This window comes from Pogona vitticeps, chromosome 5 (genome assembly GCF_051106095.1).
Source record: "Pogona vitticeps strain Pit_001003342236 chromosome 5, PviZW2.1, whole genome shotgun sequence".
NCBI lineage: Eukaryota > Metazoa > Chordata > Lepidosauria > Squamata > Agamidae > Pogona > Pogona vitticeps.
The window spans coordinates 99,795,140-99,815,952 of NC_135787.1; the positions used below are offsets into that span (position 1 = coordinate 99,795,140).

Sequence of the window (20,813 nt, forward strand, 5' to 3'; positions counted from 1 at the left end):
TTTTTTTAAACATGCACACGCTTAATGTAGCGGTATTTCAAGGAAATTCAAGACAATCATTGAGAAAAACTGATCCACATAAGTATTTTATCACATCATAAAGTCATGCAGATAAAAAGGCACTAGATGCATTTCTAAATCTTTTTATCGTCCGATTACATAGCTGTATTCATGAAATTTTACAAGCTGTGTTTATGTGTTTCACTTGTAATTGTGAGTTTCCCCATTGCTTACATCTTTTTTTATTTCCTACAAAATATGGGAAGAAAGGAATAGAAAAGCTGTGTAATATTTTTATTGGCAGTGTCAGGAGCTGTCCATCTGCACGTACACTAGGTCATGTTCAAATTTTTGTCCCTTGGTGATATCCTTAAACATGTGACTCTTATGAAAATACCACATCAAATGTACACATTTATTATTTCATTTACATGCTTCCTTTCTTCCACAAGATGTAAAGCTAGGTACACCATTTCCTGATGTTTCCCCTACTGACACTACCAACTGGGTTACAGAAAGATGCCTGTATTATTGCACCAAAGTACAGTCTACATATGATGCCAAGACTTTTCTCTTTCAGATTGCAGGGAAGGGATTTGATAACCAAATACTGCCAGGAAAGCAGACTTAATCTTGATTTGGCATACTGTTTTCATATATGCAAAGAGATTTTCCTTCCATTGGGTAGGATTCAGACATCAAACTGCAGGTGGAAGTTGCATAATCCAGGAAAGGCTTAGGAGTGGATTCCATGCGCATCCGTAAACTGTGTTTACCACCTAAAGATGAGAGTGCAAGCTTCCTATTGATCTATCCATGCAGGAAGGAGGTGATATACATCCTATCCCATATTATGCTGCCTTTAAAAAAAATATTACACAAGCATTTGACATTTTGGTAAGGGCCTACAGTTAGCTCACGCCAAAAGCAATGGCTCACGTATGACGTACACCAACGAAAACGTCTATGCATTTCTGCCTCAGCTGCCTTGATTTGTTCCAAAGCTGTTTTCTTGGGGAGACGTCAGGGGAGGAGATAAACTTCACGAGGCAGATGAAGCAGCAAAGGGAATACCAGAAAGATTTTTTTCCCAGAGTTCCTTTAGAAAGCTCTTGGAATGGAGCATAAGAATAAATATGACAATTTGGCTTCTTGGTGCACTTCTTGCAAATAGTGTTAAAATGGTTTACAGCACAGTTTTTGTGACTTCGCAAACTGAAGCCTGATTTTACTAACTTCTCAGGAACGGTTGCAACCATCCACGTCTGACAAAGAGCCGCCACCTTCCACACATGATGGAAAAATTCCACGCAGACTGATCTTTAGGAGGCAGTGCTTGTGATAGAGCCTGATCCAAATGTATTGTTTTAAGTTAAAGTTTTACAGTGTGGTTAGCAGCAGGGGTAGCAAGAAATCATAATTTCTCTGTGACAGTGCAGCAGCAGCTACTGGTCACATTACATCAAAGGCAGCCTATCTCTCAACACCCACTGTGGGGGAACCACAAAGAGAGAGTCTTTCTTGCAGAGTTTTGCCAGTATACAAACACTGACAGAGTTTTGAATCTGATATAGCAGGGCTGTTCTCTTCTATCCGTAGAGCAGAACTAGAATACCTGCCCACTCTGGTTCTTTTCTGTTTGATTCTCCCACCAAGCACAGAATTATGGTGAAAGCTTTGATCGGTCTTAAAGCTTAACATGTTGTATTCAGGAACAGAACAAAGTAAAAGCAGCAAGTGACACTAGTAGTTCTTTCACAAGATAGTGAAATATTTCAGCAATATAATTTTCTTTAAAGGGCTAAGCTAGGCATGACAACAGCATTGTTCAAATTGGCACTGACACAATCACTGGTGGAAGTCTAATTTTAACAGCAAAAAAAGCCATCTCCCCTGCACTTATTGGAATTTCCCCATCCACCTCCTACCTTCCCACTGCCTAAGGCTTTCCTCCATATTGTGCACACTTCCAATGTCAGAAATCAGGGGAGGCAAACTAACAAGTTGGGTGGGTTTACCCCTTGTGGAAGAATTCCACAAATGGACCGTCCATTTTTTAAGCCTGTTGTGTGATTACATTCAGCTCTTTTGGAAATACAAAGTCTATAGCTGTTGTAACTAGCTTGGCCCCAAAGCAAGTAGCTTGTTCTCTATGTAACCATCCACTGAGTTTAGTTATTTCTTAGATTACGACATGTGAAATATCTTTGAGATCACCTTGCTTCTTTTTCTCTTCTCCAACATTAGCAGAAAGGAGGCTAATACATAAACAAATGAGTGGTTCAGAAAAAGAATCTTACACCTAAGTTGACAGAACAGGTTGCAGAATTCCTTTTAAAGCAGCCACAGAAGTGCATTTGCTATGTATGGAAAATCACACTTTACACAAAGTCCTGGCTGAGCTGTGATTATAGTAAAAACTGATTGATTCACTGAAATGGGACCCAAAATTCTTATTTGGCTTTTCCACTCCTTAGTCAAAATACCCAGTCACAGAATCCCACATTTTTTCAGTCACTCAGACCAGTGAATGGCCCAGATCAAATATCTTTGCTAACTTTCTATTCTCACTTGCACTGAGCACAAATCTCCACTGCTTTTTCTGTGAACCCTGGCTCCCATAATTCAACCACTTTGGCGATTCTGAGGACAGCCAAAGTCTCCTGGTCATTTTAAGTGATTGAGCCTACTCTTCCAGCTCCAATGGGGAGGGGGAGGGGGAATCTCTCTTTCTCCTTTCCTTCAGATCCTTGCCCAGAAGACACCACTTTCTGTGGTGAACCACAGCAGAAAAATGTTGCACTTCTGACTGCAAGGTGTCTACTGCAGATGGAAGTTATATGCATAGGTGCACTTGCCTTCCAGCTGAGTCATCGTCTGTTGCAGACAGGACTCACAAAGAGCAATACAACCACTTATGGTGTTTTTACATATTTCTAATAAAATAGCTCATCAATCATATCTTTCCAAACCATCTTGACTGCACATGCCAAGTAAACCCCATCCACACAGACGTAATTTTCATTACTGTGTGCCTCATTTGCTATCTTCAGCTGGAAGCAAAGAAACAAAGCATTTTGGCCCTTGCTCTTGCTAAGCTTCTATATACAATTTCACAAAGCTGTCGTCTCAATCTGTTTACCTTCATCCTCAACTGAAGCAATGCTTAAATACACAGTTGCCTTTATGCATGTTATCTTTTCCCTCCCTAGTTTTGTCACTCACTGAAGCCAACTGCCTGTTTCCCAGAGCAGAGGCCAGTACCTGCACTATGTACCTTGTTAAGAGTAAATCAAATTAATAACAGTAATAGCAACACGGGAGTAAATGGCATCTGGAAGAAATGATGGCTAGAGGAAGAAACCCCTTGTTCTGCAAATATGGACATTTATGGGCACAAATAAGATGGTTGTGTTTACAATCAGATCAAATTTGGCAAGTAGATGGAACAGACCAACATATTTTGTCCAAAGGTTGGGAAGTGCCTAAGTGATTCCCAGCTGTCTGAAAATATATTATATTTGAGAAAAACCCGGTGCTCCAAGCTCGTAGACAATGTGACATCTCTCGTCAGTATATAAATCCCATCATTGTGCAGAGTGCAAGTCAAATTAAGGCCAGATTTCGATGTGTTTTCTTTGAGGTAGAGCCATTCTTTGGTGGCAGTATTATAGGACTGTACCATTAACATGTCCTCATTCTGGCTAGATTTTTTATTTGACTCCAGTTCATGGATGCAACCTCCAACTATGTAGATGGTTTCCTCCACTGACAGCATCTGTTGCTTGCGGATGTGGACGCCACACAGTCCAAAGTTAGTCCAGTTGTCAGAGGTCGGACAGTACTGCAAGACACTCAAGTTGCGCTCTGCAATACAGAGAAAATGTTTAATGCAGAAATCAAACTTCAGCTCCATTCTCAGTTGGAGACCAAAGCACACACTTGTAGCTTGGTTAGCTGCTCTGTTTTAAGATCTACAGCACTCCATCCTTTTCAGAATGTGGACAAAGCATCCCTACTATCCTCTGCAGTATAACTATGATAAGGCAAGTTAAAAACAATACATGCAGTAAACAGACTTTTGTCCATTAACTTAATTAAGATCATAATGAAAGCAATGCCAGCTATTTGTTTGCTAAACTTCATATCTGAACTAACATGTTCAGGGATAACAAACTGGACACAGTTTCCAAATATTTCCAGTAACTCTTAACATTCACTCTTTGCTAACATTTGTATGTTTACTTGGCTCAGCCAACTTTTCTAAAGTGGAAAAGCCATTCTTGTGTGGGGCTACTTTACTATTGGATTTTAGCCAGTGTGTCCATTTCGGACATTCTTTTTATAAACTCAAATAGTTTTTTAAAAATTAAAAGTAAAATAGAATAAAAGTGATTTTGTTACCTTAGACCAAGAGATTTCAGTTTGATAGTATATTGCATGCTCAGATTCTCCTAATACACGGAATCTTCTCGTAACTATTTAACAATGCCCCTCCCTCCAGCAACATCTGCTCAGTCATTAAGATCTGGTGTTCTTTTGGGGAGTGTGGAGTCTTTTGCTGTGTTCCACATTGGTACAATAGTCTGTGGGGACACAGGAGAGGGCTTTCTTGGGTATATCACCCCAGCTGCAGAGTGCTCTTCCCTTGGAAGCTTGGTTGGTACTAACATTGCCCTTACGTTGGCACCAAGTTAAAGCTGACATCACTTGAGCATCTGGGCTAGCGAGAACATATCTTGTTTTTCAGCCAGTTTTACTTTGTTTGAGTTAATGGTTTAAGCTGTGTGTCAATTACTTATACTTGTTTTGGAATTTCGTTGACTTCATTGATTCCATCCTACCCTGAGATCTGCTAATAAAGTTCAGAAATATTGTAATAAATGAATAAAATAACTTTCCCAAAATTCCTACTCATATCCACAGTCATGATGATCAAGAACTTGATTTTACATATTCCATTTGTTTAAAATGCTACAATAGTTAAAAGGTACTAAACAGTCACCTGCCCCAAATTTCTTAAATTGACACTGCTTGATTTGCTTTGACTACCTTGAATCTATTTGAACTTGCAGCTGTAAAACAAAACAAACAAACAATGATTCTTTCCTGATCCCTGCCTTACCTCGGGTAGTGTAGCCTCCCATGACATAAATCTTGCCTTTGCACTCACACGCTGAAAATTCTGCAAGTGGGTTTGGTAAAGATGCCACAAAGTTCCACCAGTCATGTTCTGGGTTGTAACATTCAACATTGGAGAGGGACTGCCCACCAATTGCATAGAGTTTTCCACTGACCGCCAAGAGCTTGAAATTCGATCTGTACAATAAATGAATGAATAAATGAATAGGAGAGTAACCAAAAATCTCCATCAGGATATTCATCCAAGCTACTAACAAAAATATAATCTGTACACCTTGAGGTTTACCCTACACAACTTATCCTGGAGAAAAAGTCAGGTGTCACAGGACTACAGAGAAATGTCTTCAAAAGGCAGGGGTCCCCAACCCCTGGTCCATGGCCCGGTGCTGGTCCATGGCCATGGCAGGACTGGGCCGCAGAGATATATCTCCCGCCCCCCGCATGGACTCACCCACCCACCCCATGCACGCACAGCCTGCCACCCACATGCACAGGTGCCCTGCCCACCCGTGAGCACCCTCCATCAGCGCGCCCCACCCCTTTGTTCATGCACACGTGCGCATACACCTCCCCTCTGTGAGCACACACCCCTCCTTTGCACATGCGCACAAGCGTGTCCCTCCATGAGTGCACCCCACCCACCTGCAAGTGTGGGGGGACCCCCCTACAAACATCCCCCCCAACTGGTCCACAATTCAGAAAAGGTTGGGGACCACTGTTCAAAAGGGATCGAGGGGGAGAAAGATACTGGACATTTCTGATTGATCTGTCTGATTTTAACACTGAAGAAGATATTGTAACAGATTGTAACCAGTTTATTTAAAAGCATTTTGTTGCATGTGGTTCATAGCAAGAGCCACTTTAGATGTGTCCATTTTTAAAATTAGGTCATCTGCTTAGTGGATTGCAGAACTGCTGTGGATGTGATTTATCTTGATTTCCACAAAATATCTGATAAAACCCACATCAAATTTTATGCTGGCAACCTGGTTGGGTTAGAGAACCATTAGGTGTCTGCAACTAGGCAAAATACCACTCCCAATAATTGCTGATAATCAAACAAGGGAGGTTCCAGAATTGGGTGCCACACAGTTCTGTTTGGGGCCCAGTATCTTTCAATATTTGGATCATCATCCTGGACAAAGAGATTGAAGGAACCCTTGACACAATGCGAAACAGGACTAAAACTGACAAAGTGGAATTCAGCAGATACCAGTGAAAAATTTCTGTTCAGGGAAAGACCAATAAAAATTCAAAAATTCAAATTCAAATAAAAATTCCAGGTAGGTGGGGCTTGTTAGCCTTGGAAGGCAGCCCATCTAGGAGAAGGAAAACTCCAATTTCAAACCTCCACTGCCTTGTGGCTATATCCACCAATGGAAAAGGCTTCAGGAGTTAACCTAGAGGCAACATCCGGAGCTGGAGTCCTGGACGCAGTTCGTGACTATGTACAATTATGCTCTGGCAACTCCTGCAACGTTGTTGGAACCAGTTGTACTGGCTTTTGCCTTTCCATTGGACTATTTCAGTAACGTGGAGAGGAGGGATTTTCTGCTTGGGTAACAGTCTATTATCCTTATTATTTTACCCAGGCTTCATACTCTGGAGAGGACACAACAGCTTTGCATACAGCATCAAAATAACATGGGAAGTAGCAGTTACCGGTTATAAGTATTTGCTCAATTGGTGTAGAGCATGACACCAGGGACTACTTCCGATAGTGGGAGAGGTCATTGCACCTCACTAGGTAGATACTGCCCACCTTAAGCTGGGCAGCCCTCAACCACTAAGGTGCTGCCTTGCCATGGTCTGTTAAATTCACGGGGTGCGTGGGGTTTAGGGTGAAAGCTAACAAGCAGATCGATAACCTTGCACCATGCACCAATCATAAGAAAACTTCTGCCCTAAAGTTGGGCACCTGGAATGTTCGGACAATGATTCCTGGCTTTTCTGAGGACCTGCAGGAAATAGATGACGCCTTTCAATACAACTGTCATTGACATGGAACTGAGTTGGCTGCAGATGGCTTTCTCAGCCACACTAGATGCTGTTCCAAGTCCTCCATACACAGTCTCGAGCCTGAAGGATGCCTACACAAGCATACAATGGAGAATGCCTGGTTTGGCAATAATATACAGTTGTGTTCAAAATTATTCAACCCCCACTGAAATTGAATGTTTTGGCCATTTTGACATTGATTTTGATCATTCAGTCATCTTGCTTACATTTACATGAAAGAGGCACTTGTAGGTCAGAGAAATATAACCTTAAGTTTATAATGAAATAACCACAAATGTCTTTTCTGTGCTCACATCATTATTAGTTTTTGTTCAACCCCCAAGTGACATTCAATCTTAGTACTTAGTACAACATCCTTTTACAGTTATAACAGCTTTTAAACGTGAAGCATAGCTTGACACAAGTGTCTTCCAGCGATCTACGGGTATCTTCGCCCATTCTTCATGGGCAAAAGCCTCCAGTTCAGTCAAATTCTTAGGCTTGCGCACTGCAACTGCTTTCTTTAAGTCCCACCAGAGGTTCTCAATCGGATTTACGTCTGGTGATTGCGATGGCCACTCCAAAATGTTCCAGCCTTTCCTCTGCAACCATGCTCTAGTGGACTTGGAGGTATGCTTGGGATCATTGTCCTGTTGAAAGGTCCAACGTCTCCCAAGCCTCAGGTGTGTGACGGACTGCATCACATTTTCATCCAATATCTCCTGGTACTGAAGAGAATTCATGGTACCTTGCACACGCTGAAGCTTCCCTGTACCTGCAGAAGCAAAACAGCCCCAAAGCATTATTGACCCTCCGCCATGCTTCACAGTAGGCAAGGTGTTCTTTTCGTCATATGCCTTGTTCTTCCTCCTCCAAACATAGCGTTGATCCATGGGCCCAAACAGTTCTAATTTTGTTTCATCAGTCCACAGAACACTATCCCACAACTTTTGTGGTTTGCCCACATGACTTTTGGCATACTGCAGTCGACTCTTCTTATTCTTGGGAGACAGCAAGAAAGAACCCCCTGGGGGTTCTGGCATGGAGACCTTCATTACGCAGTGTGCGCCTTATTGTCTGAGCTGAAACTCTATACCCACATCTGACAAATCTTTTTTCAGTTCCTCAGCAGTCACACGGGGACTTTTCACCACTCTACGCTTCAGGTAGAAAACAGCAGTTGAAGTCAGCATCTTCTTTCTTCCACGACCAGGTAGCATTTCAACAGTGCCCTTTGCCTTGAATTTGCGAATGATGCTTCCTATGGTGTCTCTTGGTATGTTTAACTTCTTTGCAATCTTCTTATAGCCATTGCCCTTCCTGTGAAGACAAATCACCTCTTCTCTTGTCTTCCTGGACCATTCTCTTGACTTCACCATGTTTGTAACCACACCAGTAAATGTCTAGAAGGAGCTGAGTATCACAGTCCTTTTAAAGCTGCCTAATTGGTGCTTATTATGCTTGATTGGTGCTCGGTGACATCCACAGGTGTTTTCAATACCTGATCGAAAACACCTGAATGAACCTCTCTTCTTCAGAGTGGTAGTCTTTAAGGGGTTGAATAATTGTGGCAATGAAGAAACCACAAAAGAAACATTTACTACTGTATTATATAAACAATTGATGTTATTTTAGTTGCATTTGGTTCTTTAAAACGTCCTTGTAGGATTTCATTCTGAATACAATTCCAAATGTACACTATAGTCCCTAAACCCCTTTACAGCATTGGGGGCTGAATAATTTTGAACACAACTGTACATAAAAAGGACATCAAGACTGAAGGTGTAAAAAGAAAAAGTTAAATCTGAGCCAAATTAGAGGAGGCCAGAACAATGATCAATGACTCTACAAGAAAATATTCAAGGAACTGGGTATGGTCCAGGGAAGAGAGAAAAAAGAGGTGCAATAATATTCCTCAAAAGTCAACTACATATAAGAAACCAAAGGAACCAGTTCTCTGTTGCCCCAGAGGGCATAATTAGATCTAATGAGATTAGGTTACAAGAGCATAAATCAGCAGAAGATTGTTGGTGGTGAGCAGTTCGATTTCTCCTTGCCATGATCCTGGCAACAATTTCTTCCCTGTCAGATGCTAAGCCCATTTCAATGGAAGACTCTACAAGTGCCAGTAGGAACTTTGTCAGGAAAAATAATGGATTTAATCTCTCCTCCCCAGTTCAAAGGCTGCTCAGTCTCTCCCATAACAGGAATATATATATATAAGTACACTGTCATTACATGTCTTTCTTTCAAGTTCCTTCCTGCATCTGCTGAATGAGTAAATGCTAGAGGTGAAATTAAGACAATAGGCTATATGTCTACTAGAGCATGTGATAGTGAGCAAGAGCTTTGGGGGGGGGGAAGGGTGTTTTTCCCCCTTTCCTTTCTAGATAGAATTTTCCTTCTTTTAACAACAACATAACAATGAAAAGCATTATCCCTGTTTGAAAAACAGAACAAAAAAGTCAATAGTTCTAGAGCTGACTTTGCTGACCTTTACAATTAGGTCACTGTGTACCTCTCCATCCTCCTATAATATTTTCCAGCTGAAAGCATCTGGGTTATCTGCACAGTGAGAGAGATGTGAACAACAGCAGCAATTACTTGAGGTCACTCATTTTCAAAGTGTCACATCTGTCTTGGAATTAGTTTTTGCAAATACAGAATGGTAGACAAGGGCAATGTGAAACTGAAGGGAACCAGACATCTAAGACTGATTGACAACATGCACACATTTGCTATAAAAGGGCATAAGACACTATTTCCCTTGGAAAAATTAATAATACAATATTTGAATTTTCCAACCTGTTTTATTACTAATTAATTTGGGTTAGAATCCCAAACTCAGCTTTATGTTTGCATACTAGCATGGCACAGAATTTAAAAGCCAGTATAAATGTTACTACTGGAGGCTGTCAAAAGAGGGATTAAGAACTCTATCACTCTTGATTTAAACCACGATTGTAATAAAAAAACTAATTTAAATAATCAGAAAACTGATTTTTTTAAAAATTTAAATTATGATTTTTAATCAATTTGATTTAAATCATATCCATCCTGTGACAAACAGAGGGCTGGTTCATCTACGCATTTAGGTAACTTCGTTGCTGCAAGCAATGAATGACAAGTACCAAATGCAATCAACTGTCTCCGCCAAATAATATTTCTGATTAAAATAATATGAATGTTTATTGGTGGCATCACCTGACAGCGTACAAAGCAATAGCTTTGCTGATGCTAAACTGACCTGGATCTGGTCAGAACTTGGATGGAGATGATCTGGAAGCATATGTTATCTGTCTCGAGTTCCATAACAATAGAAAGGTGAGACATAATACTACGTGGGGCTGCCTTTGAGGCTGATGCGGAAACTCCAGGTGGTGCAGAATGCGGCGGCCAGACTCCTTAGAGGAGTGAGAAAATACCAGCATATTTCTCCTATTCTGGCCACACTGCATTGGCTGCCCATTCGGTTCTGCATCGACTTCAAAGTTTTAATGTTTACTTACAAGGCCCCAAACGGTTTAGGGCCTTGATACTTGGCGGCACGCATGCTCCCACCAAGATCTACCCATGTCACTCGTGCGAGCCAGGAGGTGAGGCTGAGGGGCCTAACACTGAGGGAGGCCCGGAAGGAAAAGACAAGAAATCAGGCCTTCTCGGCGGTGGCTCTTCACCTCTGGAACAACCTACCTCCAGAGATTTGTGTGGCTCCCTCGCTGGGTATCTTTAAAAATCAATTAAAACACGGATGTTTCGGCAGGCCTTCCCTCCAGTCAATTCCTGGTGCTTTCTTTCCTCCTTTCTCCATTGTTTGCCTCCATCTTGCTGTAATGTGTTTTACTATGTAAAAACTGGTTATATATATTTGTGTATTTTTTTGCTGTAAGCCGCCTAGAGTGGTCTTAACCGAACAGATAGGTGGGATATAAATAAAATAAATAAATAATTATAATAAATACTGAAAATACCGATCCTCCTTATCTCAAAAGAGAATGATTGGCCCCACCCACTTTTTAAAGTTTGGAAATAATAATACAGGCTGCAGCGGCTGAAATAATGATCCTCACAAGAGACCTTCGAAATGGGAAAAACAGTGACTTTGTCATAAACTGAGCATGCATGGTACAGACTTGCCAGGCAGATTATACCATGTACTATAGGGGCTAGGGAGAATTACAGGTCAACAAAAAGGTTCCAGCTATTATGGAAAGAGTAAAAAAATGGTTTGTTTTAAAGAAAGTAAAGGAGTGATAGTCCTCCAGAAAGTGGGACATTTTGTCATGTATCTCCAGGGAATTAGCACAAACTGTGAAATTACTGGTGGTTTTTTTTGTTTGTTTCATTTTTGTTTTTTGCTTTGTGACCAGGAATGGTCCTACTTTCTGTTACCAGAATTTTGGTGCCTAGATCCTCTCATAGTCTCAAAAATTCCACCTGTCTTGTCACTATACCATTGTTTGGTTATTAAGGAAAAAACCTCCAAAGACGTTATGTACCATTAAGTCACTTCTGATGTGTGGTGATTATATGAGTTAATTATGTCCAAATGTCATATCATTAACAGCTCTGCTCAGATCTTGCAAAGCAACATCTCATATTAAGTTGTTCTCTCTTCCTACTGCCCCCCCTTCTGAGCAAAATTGTCTTTTTCAGTACTTTCTGTTCAGGTCTTACAAACTAACAGCTGTGGCTTTCTTTATTGAAACAATCTGTCTCGTGTTAGGTCTTTTCCCAACAATACTGTATTTGATGGTCATTTCTGTGTTTTCATTATACAGTGGTGCCTCACTTGACAACGTTAATTTGTTCCAGCGAAATTGCTATAGAGCGAAAACGTCATCAAACGAAATTAAAAAACCCACTGAAACGCACTGAAAACCGTTCAATGCGTTCCAATGGGCTGAATACCTGCTCATCCAGCAAAGATCCTCCATAGGGGTGGCCATTTTCGGTGCCTGTAGTGCAAAAAATCAGTCCTAAAAACAGCGGGGGCATTTTTCTTCAGCCGGCGGCCATTTTGAAACCCGGGGATCAGCTGTTTACTGATCGTTGCAAAGCGAAAATCGGCAGGGAACCGATCATCGCACAGCGAAAAAAACCCATTTAAACCATCGTTTTGCAATCGCAAAAGCGATCGCAAAAACGTCAACGTTAAGCAGATTCATTGTTAAACAGGGTAATCGTTCAGCAGGGCACGACTGTATGCACATGGTAGAATAACCTCAATTTACTCATTTTTGCTCTAGTGAAAGTTCCAGCTTGACTTGACTGAGCACCAACTTTTCTCCCTTTATGGTGGTCTGTGGTGTCTGTATGGCTCTTCTCCAGCACCACATTTCAAATGAATTTATTTCCCCCTTTTTCTTTCTTTCTTTTTTTTTAACATGGTATGGATGATTTTATCCTTGGTTTCCAGTAACAATATTTGTGAACTTGGAGACCTCCATTTTTTTTTTACACTTCAAAAGGTAAGAGGTCATATTCTGGAAAACATGTACACAACATGTCCATAGAACTTTGGGTCTGATACAGCTTTTCTTCCTCAGATTGCCTACCCAAAGGAAAGGCTTTGAAAACTGGAATATAGCTTTCTAGTCTCTCATTTGGCAGAGATGGCATGTCAACATTAGTTTATTTGAGTTGTCTCTGCTAGACAAAGGCTTGCCTTCTGCACCCCCACCCTCATCGCCCTGTATCAAAACCAAAAGTTCCTTTTCGGCTGGGAATAGAGATAAAAACATAAAATTTAATCTATGCACTAGATGTGTCAACTGGAGCCCGCGAGGCACCACTGTATTATCTAGTGGTTGGATGACAATGTTGTCCTCAGTTCCATCAGCCATCTTATGGTTGTAACTTTGTAATGATCTAATAAAGTTATTCCCCACCCTTGCCTTCAGATTATGTACAAGGATGACAAGGCCTTTCCCCCCTTTTTCACTGAACTATGAAGGACTTCCTGGACAACGAATCAGAGCACCATCTGCAGCCAAAACAAGGACATTTAACACTGCCTAAATAAGACTGCAAACTGAATTCCTGATTCACAGCCTGGAAGTGACTTATTACTCATCACAGGAAGATGAATATAGGGAATTTTACTTGCATATCTTCAACAGGGAGCCATGATTAGGTTTATGTCAATGCCACGTAACAATTGCAGTGGAACACCAACCTTGTTTGCCACTAAATACTGCTGGAAGAAAAAAAATGGTAGCCTAAATAGACATTTTTAGAATATGTTGTTTAAAACTAGATTAGTCAGTCCTTGATTACCGTTTTCAGCTAACACATATTTACAACTTAGAATAAAAAACTTCAACATAGAAAATACAAGACGTTCAGAGCCCAAGCATCTTCTTTCAGGGTATAGTTAAAGAGAACGGCATAGTAGGAAGATCTGCTCCATCCAAAGGTGACAAATCAGTGCTAATCCAGCTTCCTTGCGTTTTGCAAGCTGTTCCTTGCGTTTTGCAAGCTGTTGAGCTAACTAATATGCTGTTTATCAAATGCATGCCATATTGCTTTTATTGTCCTTTAAATTATCACTAGAAAAGGACATATCAGAGCTAGCAATGACACATATGGAAGATAACTGAATTCTTCCATCAAAGATCCTACCACTTGTGAGAAATGATGATCAAATGTTTATCAAGAATAAGGCAGCACTCATATCAAAAATTTACTTTATTAAAGGGTTTATTAAAGTGTTCTGCATTTGAAAGGCTCGCTAAGTTACTAATGGCATATGCAGCTTGGAACTGGGGGCAGAGGGAGACTGGAAGAGACCCTTTCCTTGTTTAGTTAGCCCTGACTAATGCAAACTTTGTATATTCTCAATGACTACACACCAATGAGACAGTAGCTAAGAATTCAAGCTCTACTTGCATTAGTTCAAAAATACAACCGAGTGGAAATTATCCTTCTATGTCTTTCCTTCCAGATGCACCCCATTGAAGATTAAACAAGAAGACAATATTATAAATTATTACTTCTGTGCGAAGGCAGCCTCCAAGTTACTTGCTCTTTCCAGCCTCTCAGTAGCTGAAATGAGTCAAGTATTTCTAATTCTTTTTCTATTACACAGCAGCTCAAATGTACATTACAATATTGCATTGTATTGATACAGAATCCATGAGAACTTGCAAGAACGTCATCCTATCTGGCTAAATGTCCTCCCTAAATTGCCCAAGAAGATGGAATTAGGCACAGAATTTGCAAAACTGGAGGAAGTCTTGTGGGCTATTCACTCTAACCGCTTGTTTAATATGAGAAATGCAAGTCTACAGCTTGCCCAGTGGGTAGCTGCTAAAGAATCTGCTCCATGGGAGCATCTACCCTCCCTATAGGCAAGAAGTGGACACCCACTCCCATCTGAGCCTCATGGTGTAGTGGTTAAACTGCAATACTGCAGTAAAAACTTGGCTCACAACCTGGGTTCAGTCTCAGACAGACAGTTTGAGGTTCATTCAACCTTCCATCCTTTTGAGGTCGGCAAACTGAATACCCAGCTTGCTGGGGGGAGGGGCAAAGTGTAGCCTGAGTAATTAAATCATAAACTGCCCAGAAAGTGGTTTAAGCATTAAGGGGTGGTATATCAGCAGCAAGCTTTGCTATCTTTTTTTATTTTTTGAGGATGCCACCCACATGTGGGCTCTGTCCAGTCCCCAAATATTATTTCTTTTAAAAATTATTTTTATTTGAAAAAGCCCTCTAGTGGCAAAAAAGAGTTTTTTCAAGATGTGAGAGGCCCAAACTTGTTGGGTAGCTCTAGTCTAACAGTGGTTCTTAACGTGGGCGATAATGCCCCCCAGGGGGCGATTTCATTTTTCAGGGGGGGCAGTAGAACGAAAAGGGGCGGCGTGGGGGCGCTGGAGCAGAAGGGGGGCGCTGGAGCAAGCCAAACATGTGAAGATGGCTGCAGCCTTTTTACAATGTGTATGAATATATATTTTCCTCCAACCTTAATTTAGTTTCAGAGTTTTTGTCTTGAAATTTTTAGTTCCTGCATTGCGGTTTGTTTTTATGCCCTTTTAATATTTCTTTTTGAGTCTTAAAATTCGCTTGCAACTAAATCATTAAATGTTACTTTTTGGGGGCATTTCATTTTCTTGGAATTGAAATTTTTTTCCAGGGGTCATTGGATTTAAGTGTAAGTAAGTAAGTAAGTAAGTAAGTAAGTAAGTAAGTAAGTAAGTAAGTAAGTAAGTAAGTAAGTAAGTAATATTAATAAGATATCATCACCATGGCGAGGGGGGCGATGATAACTTCCTCAATGCCTCAAGGGGGCGTTTCTTTCAAAAAGGTTAAGAACCACTGGTCTAAAACATCGAAAAATTGCTTCTCATACTCCCTAAATGGTATGAAGAAAAAGTTTAAGCCAAAATTATTATTTTAAAGAAACTTGTGTGGCTTGAGGTGCAGGTAATGCATTTCAATTTGCTAATCAGTTCCACTGCATGTGCCTTTTACAATGGCTCTAATCCACAAACTGGTGTTTGTGTCAGACTGGACAACTTGCCACAGCTAACTGACAGCACATCTCAGTTGTGTGTCTACTCACACATGCAGCAATGCAACAGAGATATATCTTGGTGCCTCCCTAATTAACCATGACAATCATAGAAAAGTGAAGTTGGAAGAGGCCTACAAGGCCATCAAGTCCAACCCCCTGCTCAGTGCAGGAATACAATCAGAGCAGATCTGCCAGATGATTGTCTAAGTTTCTCTTGCATGCCTCCAGTGTTGGAGCAATCACCAACTCCCGAGGTAACTGGTTCCACTGTCATACTGCTCTAACAGTTAGGATGTTTTTCTTGATATTCAACCGAAATCTGGGTTCCTTTAACTTGAGCCCATTGTTGTGTGTTCTGCACTCTGGGATGATCGAGAACAGATTTTGCCCCTCCTCTGTATGGCAGCTTTTCAAATATTTGAAAAGTGCTATCATATCACCCCTCACCCTTCTTTTCTCAAGACTAAACATGCCCAATTCTTTTAGCCTTTCCTCATAAGGCTTGGTTTCAAGCCCCCTGATCATCCTTTTCGCCCTCCTCTGAACTTGTTCCAATTTGTTAGCATCCTTCTTGAAGTGCGGTGTCCAGAACAGGACATAATACTCAAGGTGAAGCCTAATCAGTGCTGAATAGAGGGGGACCAGCGCCTCATGGGATTTGGAAACTATACTTCTATTAATGCAGTCTAAAACAGCATTTGCCTTTTTGGTAGCCACATCACACTGTCGGCTCATATTTAGCTTGTGATTCCAAGATCCTCCTTGCTTGCTGTTTTGCCGAGCCAGTTATCCTCCATCTTGTAACTGTGCAATTGGTTTCTTTCCTCAAGATGCAGTACTTTGCACTTATCCCTGTTGAATTTCAGCCCAGTGTTCCATCCTATCAAGGTCATTTTGAATTTTGTTTCTCTCTTCTAGGGTATTAGCTATTCCGCCCAATTTGCAGGTATGAGCTGCAAATCTGACCAGCATTCCCTGCACTCCCTCATCCAAGTCATTAATAAAAATATTGAAGAGCAGCAGGCCCAGGACTGAGCCTTGGGGTACCCCACTTGTTACCTACTCCCAGTTAGAGAAGGACCCATTAATCATTATGCTCCGAGTATGATTCTGTAGCCAATTGTGTAGCCACCTGACACTTGATCTATCCAGCCCACACCTAGTTAGCGTGCTAATCAGGAGATCATGGCAAAATGCTTTGTCAAAAGCTTTGCTGAAGTCAAGATATACTACATCTACAGCAGTCCCTCTGTCTATCAAGGAGGTGACTTGATCAAAAAATGAGATCAAATTAGTTTGGTAGGATTTGTTCTTGACAGATCCCGTGTTGGCTTCTAGTTATCATTGCATTGCTTTCTAGGTGCTTGCACAACGACTGCTTTATGATCTGTTTCAGAATTTTGCCAGGGATTGATGTCAGGCTGACTGGCCTGTAGTTCCCAGGTTCCTCTTTTTTGCCCTTTCTGAAGATAGGGACAACATTGGCCCTTGTCCAGTCCTCTGGCACCACACCCGTTTCCCATGATTTCAAGAAAATAATGGATAGCAGTTCTGAGAGTTCTTTAGCTAGTTCCTTCACTACTCTCGGATGCAGTTCATCTGGCCTTGGAGATCTGAACTCTTTGAAGGTGCTAAGGTATTCCTTGAATATTTGTTTATCTATCTCCAGCTGCAAGTTAGATAACCTAATGAAAAAAATCAGTTGGACTAAAACATCAAAAAGCATTTCTTCTGAAATTCAACTTAAATCTACCCTCTTTAATTTAAATCTATTCCATCCCTTTACTGAGTTCATCTTGGGATCATCGATTATCTCTGCTGCCTCCTGAGAACCCATTCTAAACAGTCTACGTTATTTTACGGAGCAGAATTGTTCGTTCATGTTGGTGACACAACAGTCCGTTCATGCAAGTAATTGGACAATTTCTGAACCTGTTTGAGGAGGTATTACCAGTTGTCATACAAGGGACTTCTACGTGAACAAACAGAAACAGAAGGAACAATTCATCTGAGATCACTTAGTAAGACATGCAAATGACAGCTCTCTTCATGTAGCTTAAAATTCTATCTGCCTTTTCTGCATGTGCTTTACAGTGCTGACTCATGTTCAACTTGACCAACAAGATTTTGTTCACATGTTCTTTTATTAAGCCAAGAATTCCCAATCCTATACTTGTAATTTGATTTTTGAGTTATATTATTTGCCTCGATGTGGAACTTTATGTGTCTCTTTTGAATTTCATCTATTTAGCTTCACCACAGATTTCCACTCCATCAAGCTCATATTGAGTTATATGCCCATTTCACGATGTATTAAACAGTTCCTCCTAGGTCTGTGTCACCTGCAAATCTGATAAAGGATTCCTCAACCTCTTCCTCTGGGTCAGTGAAAAGAAATGTTGAGGCCCTGCAGCATCGCATGCAAAGCCACTGACTCAGATCAATGAAGAGCCGCAGATGAGCATTCCTTTATGTTTTCTAACTAGCCAAAAACCCCCACACTAGTGCTACCCTACTGCAGTGGTGGCAAACATTTTTGCACCCAAATGCCCAAACAGGGGAAAAAGGGAAAAGAAAAAACCAGCGGGCGTTGGCCGGTGGCAGCAAAACAGGAAGTGGCGGTGGAAGGGGGAGGTGCCTCGAGACCCCACTCCCGATCCGACACCAGCACCAGCTGCTCCAGATCCTGGCCCAACGCCTGTTGGAATGCCAGCACCATGGCTGCAGCCACCTCCTGAGGTCTGGCTGCATGGAGAGGGGGAGTAGTGATCCGGAAATTTATGGCTCGCATACCTACAGAAAGGGCTCTGCACGCCAGCTGTGGCATGCGTGTCATGGGTTCACCATCGCTGCCATATTGTGTACATTTAACCAACCTAACAAAGCTTTGCCAGCCACCCCCTTGAAAACTGGTCTGTTTATTCCACAGTGACAAGGTTGATTTTGGTAACTATAAATTGCTCAGTCTTCCAAGAACTGTTTTGCGAGCAGGTGCATGGCTGGCTGGGCCCAAGCATGCTGTTTGAAGACAGCACATAATAAGTGCAACCCAAAGGCTTTACCTTTTCTGATTCATTGAAGCCATCTGACTCCACTCATTCAGACATGGGTTGTAACAGTGGGCTGCTGATATTTCTTGGCTAGTGACGCGGTAGCCACCAACAATGAACAAGTAGTTGTCCAAGACTGCTGACCCATAACCTCGTACGTTGACCAAGTCTGGAGGTAGGTTGTTTGGCAGCGGTAGCCACCTCTGGGCCAGCTCGTCATACCTCAGCATGGAACATGGCGGGTCTTCCTGGGAGTGCTGGCCCAAGGGAAAGGGTCCCGTGAAGTTGCCCATGGCCACCAGGACGGCAATGCCTTTCATGCGCCTTTCTCTCAGCTGCTGCCTCAGGGTGGCAGGTAGGAGGAGGTGAGGGCGGGCCTCAGGTCTGCGAAGCACCTGGTGGTAGTGGTCAGCCATGAAGTCGAGGCAAGTGTCCTGCAGGTCTTGGAGGCCATAGATCTGGGCCAGGTGGTGAAGCTCCAGGCAGTTGGCCAGCCTGACCTGGGAGAGGAGGAGGCGCAGCAGCGGCCGGACCTGCAGGTAGGAAGCCGCCTCGACCAGCTCCTCCAGCAGGGGGCGCTCTTCCTCCCGCTCCAGCCGCGCGAGGCAGGAGGTGTTGATGAAATCCAGCACCAGCTCCAAGCCCAGCGCGCTGAGCCCCCCGCGCAGCTGCTGCACCTCCGGGGCCGGGCCCGCCGCCTCCCGCATCCCGGAGCGGTACAAGGCTCGGAAGTAATCGCTCTGCTCGATCAGCTTCCTCTTGCAAACCGGGAAGGACCGGTCGCCCAAGCGGATCTGCACCACTTCTTCCTCCGCTTCCCCTGGAGAGCCATCGTCGTCCTCTGGGCCCGGCTCCTGCGCGCGGGACATCTCCCCGCAGCCCACCCCCGGCTGCCCCCCCAACCCGCCTCACCCGCAGCCGTCCCATAAGCCACGCTCCTCCCCCTCCTCCTCCTCCCGGACTTCCTCCTCCTCCTCCTCCTCCTCCTCGGTCTCTTTCCCCACCCACTACCCGGCCGGGAAAAGAACAGGACGCCGGGAAAGCGCGGGATGCGGAGACAGCCGGGCTGCTTTTCAGTGGCGCCTTGCAGCTACTCTCCGCCGAGGGGAAAAAAGCCCTAAAAAGGCAAGGCTGCGACGCACCGGGCGGTGCAGTCTAGGGAGCGCCGCCGCTGCCCTTGCTCTCCTGCTCTCTTGTTCCCGCCTCGCCTAGCAAGCTGGCCTCACAGCCGCGCGGCCAGGAGCCCCCCCTCCCACGCACGGGTTGACAACCCCACCGCGGCGGGGAAAAGCCCGCCTTGCTCCGGCCGCCGCCGCCAAACGTTGGTGTCGGACATTCTCTGTGGAAGGGGAGAGTCGCTTGGGAGGACGTGGAGGGGGGGGCGCCTTTCCTCGCTTGCCGGAAAGCTGGTTGCCCGGGCGATGGCAGAGCTATGGCTGCGGCGTTGTGGGGGCACCAGCAGCCTGCATTAGACCTCCTCACGGTTCCTGAGGCGTAAGCCATGCTCCCGTGTTTTCTGAAAGGGTGGAAGTGATGTTCATAAACTCAGTAAACTTTGCAAGATAGGCCAGTGATCCCTGTGTTGAATGCAGGAGAAACTGAGGACCACATCATTATTATAGCCTTCAGGTGTGTATAGGGTCCTCTCAGATGTCTGAGATACCGCCTCAAACAGTTCTGTGAGGTATAAAGGTAAAGATTCCCCTTGACATTTAGTCCAGTTATGTCCGACTCTAGGGGGCGGTGCTCATCCCCGTTTCCAAGCCGTAGAGCCAGCATTTGTCTGAAGATAGTTTCCATGGTCACGTGGCCAGCGCGACTAGTCGCGGAACACTTCCCACCAAGGTGGTACCTATTTATCTACTTGCATTTCCATGCTTTTGAACTGCTAAGTTGGCAGGAGCTGGGACAAGCCACGGGCGCTCACTCTGTCAAGTGGACTTGATCTTACGATTGCTGGTATTCTGACCCTGCAGCACAGAGGCTTCTGCAGTTTAACCCGCAGCGCCACCACGTCCCTGATGTGGGCTAGTCTAATGTATTGCCAATATGAGCCCTATTATATGCATCGTAATATTATGGATATTATAATATCAGTATGCATC

The 20,813-nt window shown here is 43.2% G+C and overlaps 1 protein-coding gene across 1 annotated transcript; it reads right to left on the reverse strand.

The window, feature by feature from the left end:
* Window positions 1-226: 226 nt before the first annotated feature.
* KLHL42 (kelch like family member 42) lies at window positions 227-19,648 on the reverse strand. Its single transcript, XM_073000918.2, has 3 exons — window positions 18,721-19,648; window positions 5,126-5,319; window positions 227-3,867 (listed from the first exon to the last, which is right to left on the reverse strand). The coding sequence occupies exons 1-3, from the start codon at window positions 19,575-19,577 to the stop codon at window positions 3,422-3,424; spliced, it is 1,497 nt and encodes a 498-aa protein (XP_072857019.2). The 5' UTR covers window positions 19,578-19,648; the 3' UTR covers window positions 227-3,421.
* Window positions 19,649-20,813: the final 1,165 nt, after the last annotated feature.

Excerpts from the sequence above, each read along its gene's own strand:
- KLHL42 (XM_073000918.2), bottom strand. The coding sequence starts at position 19,577 with ATGTCCCGCGCGCAGGAGCCGGGCCCAGAGGACGACGATGGCTCTCCA. Across the intron at positions 5,320-18,720 it reads GCTTCAATGAATCAGAAAAG|ATCGAATTTCAAGCTCTTGG; the intron begins GTAAAGCCTTTG and ends TTTATTGTACAG. Across the intron at positions 3,868-5,125 it reads GGGAGGCTACACTACCCGAG|AGCGCAACTTGAGTGTCTTG; the intron begins GTAAGGCAGGGA and ends TCTGTATTGCAG.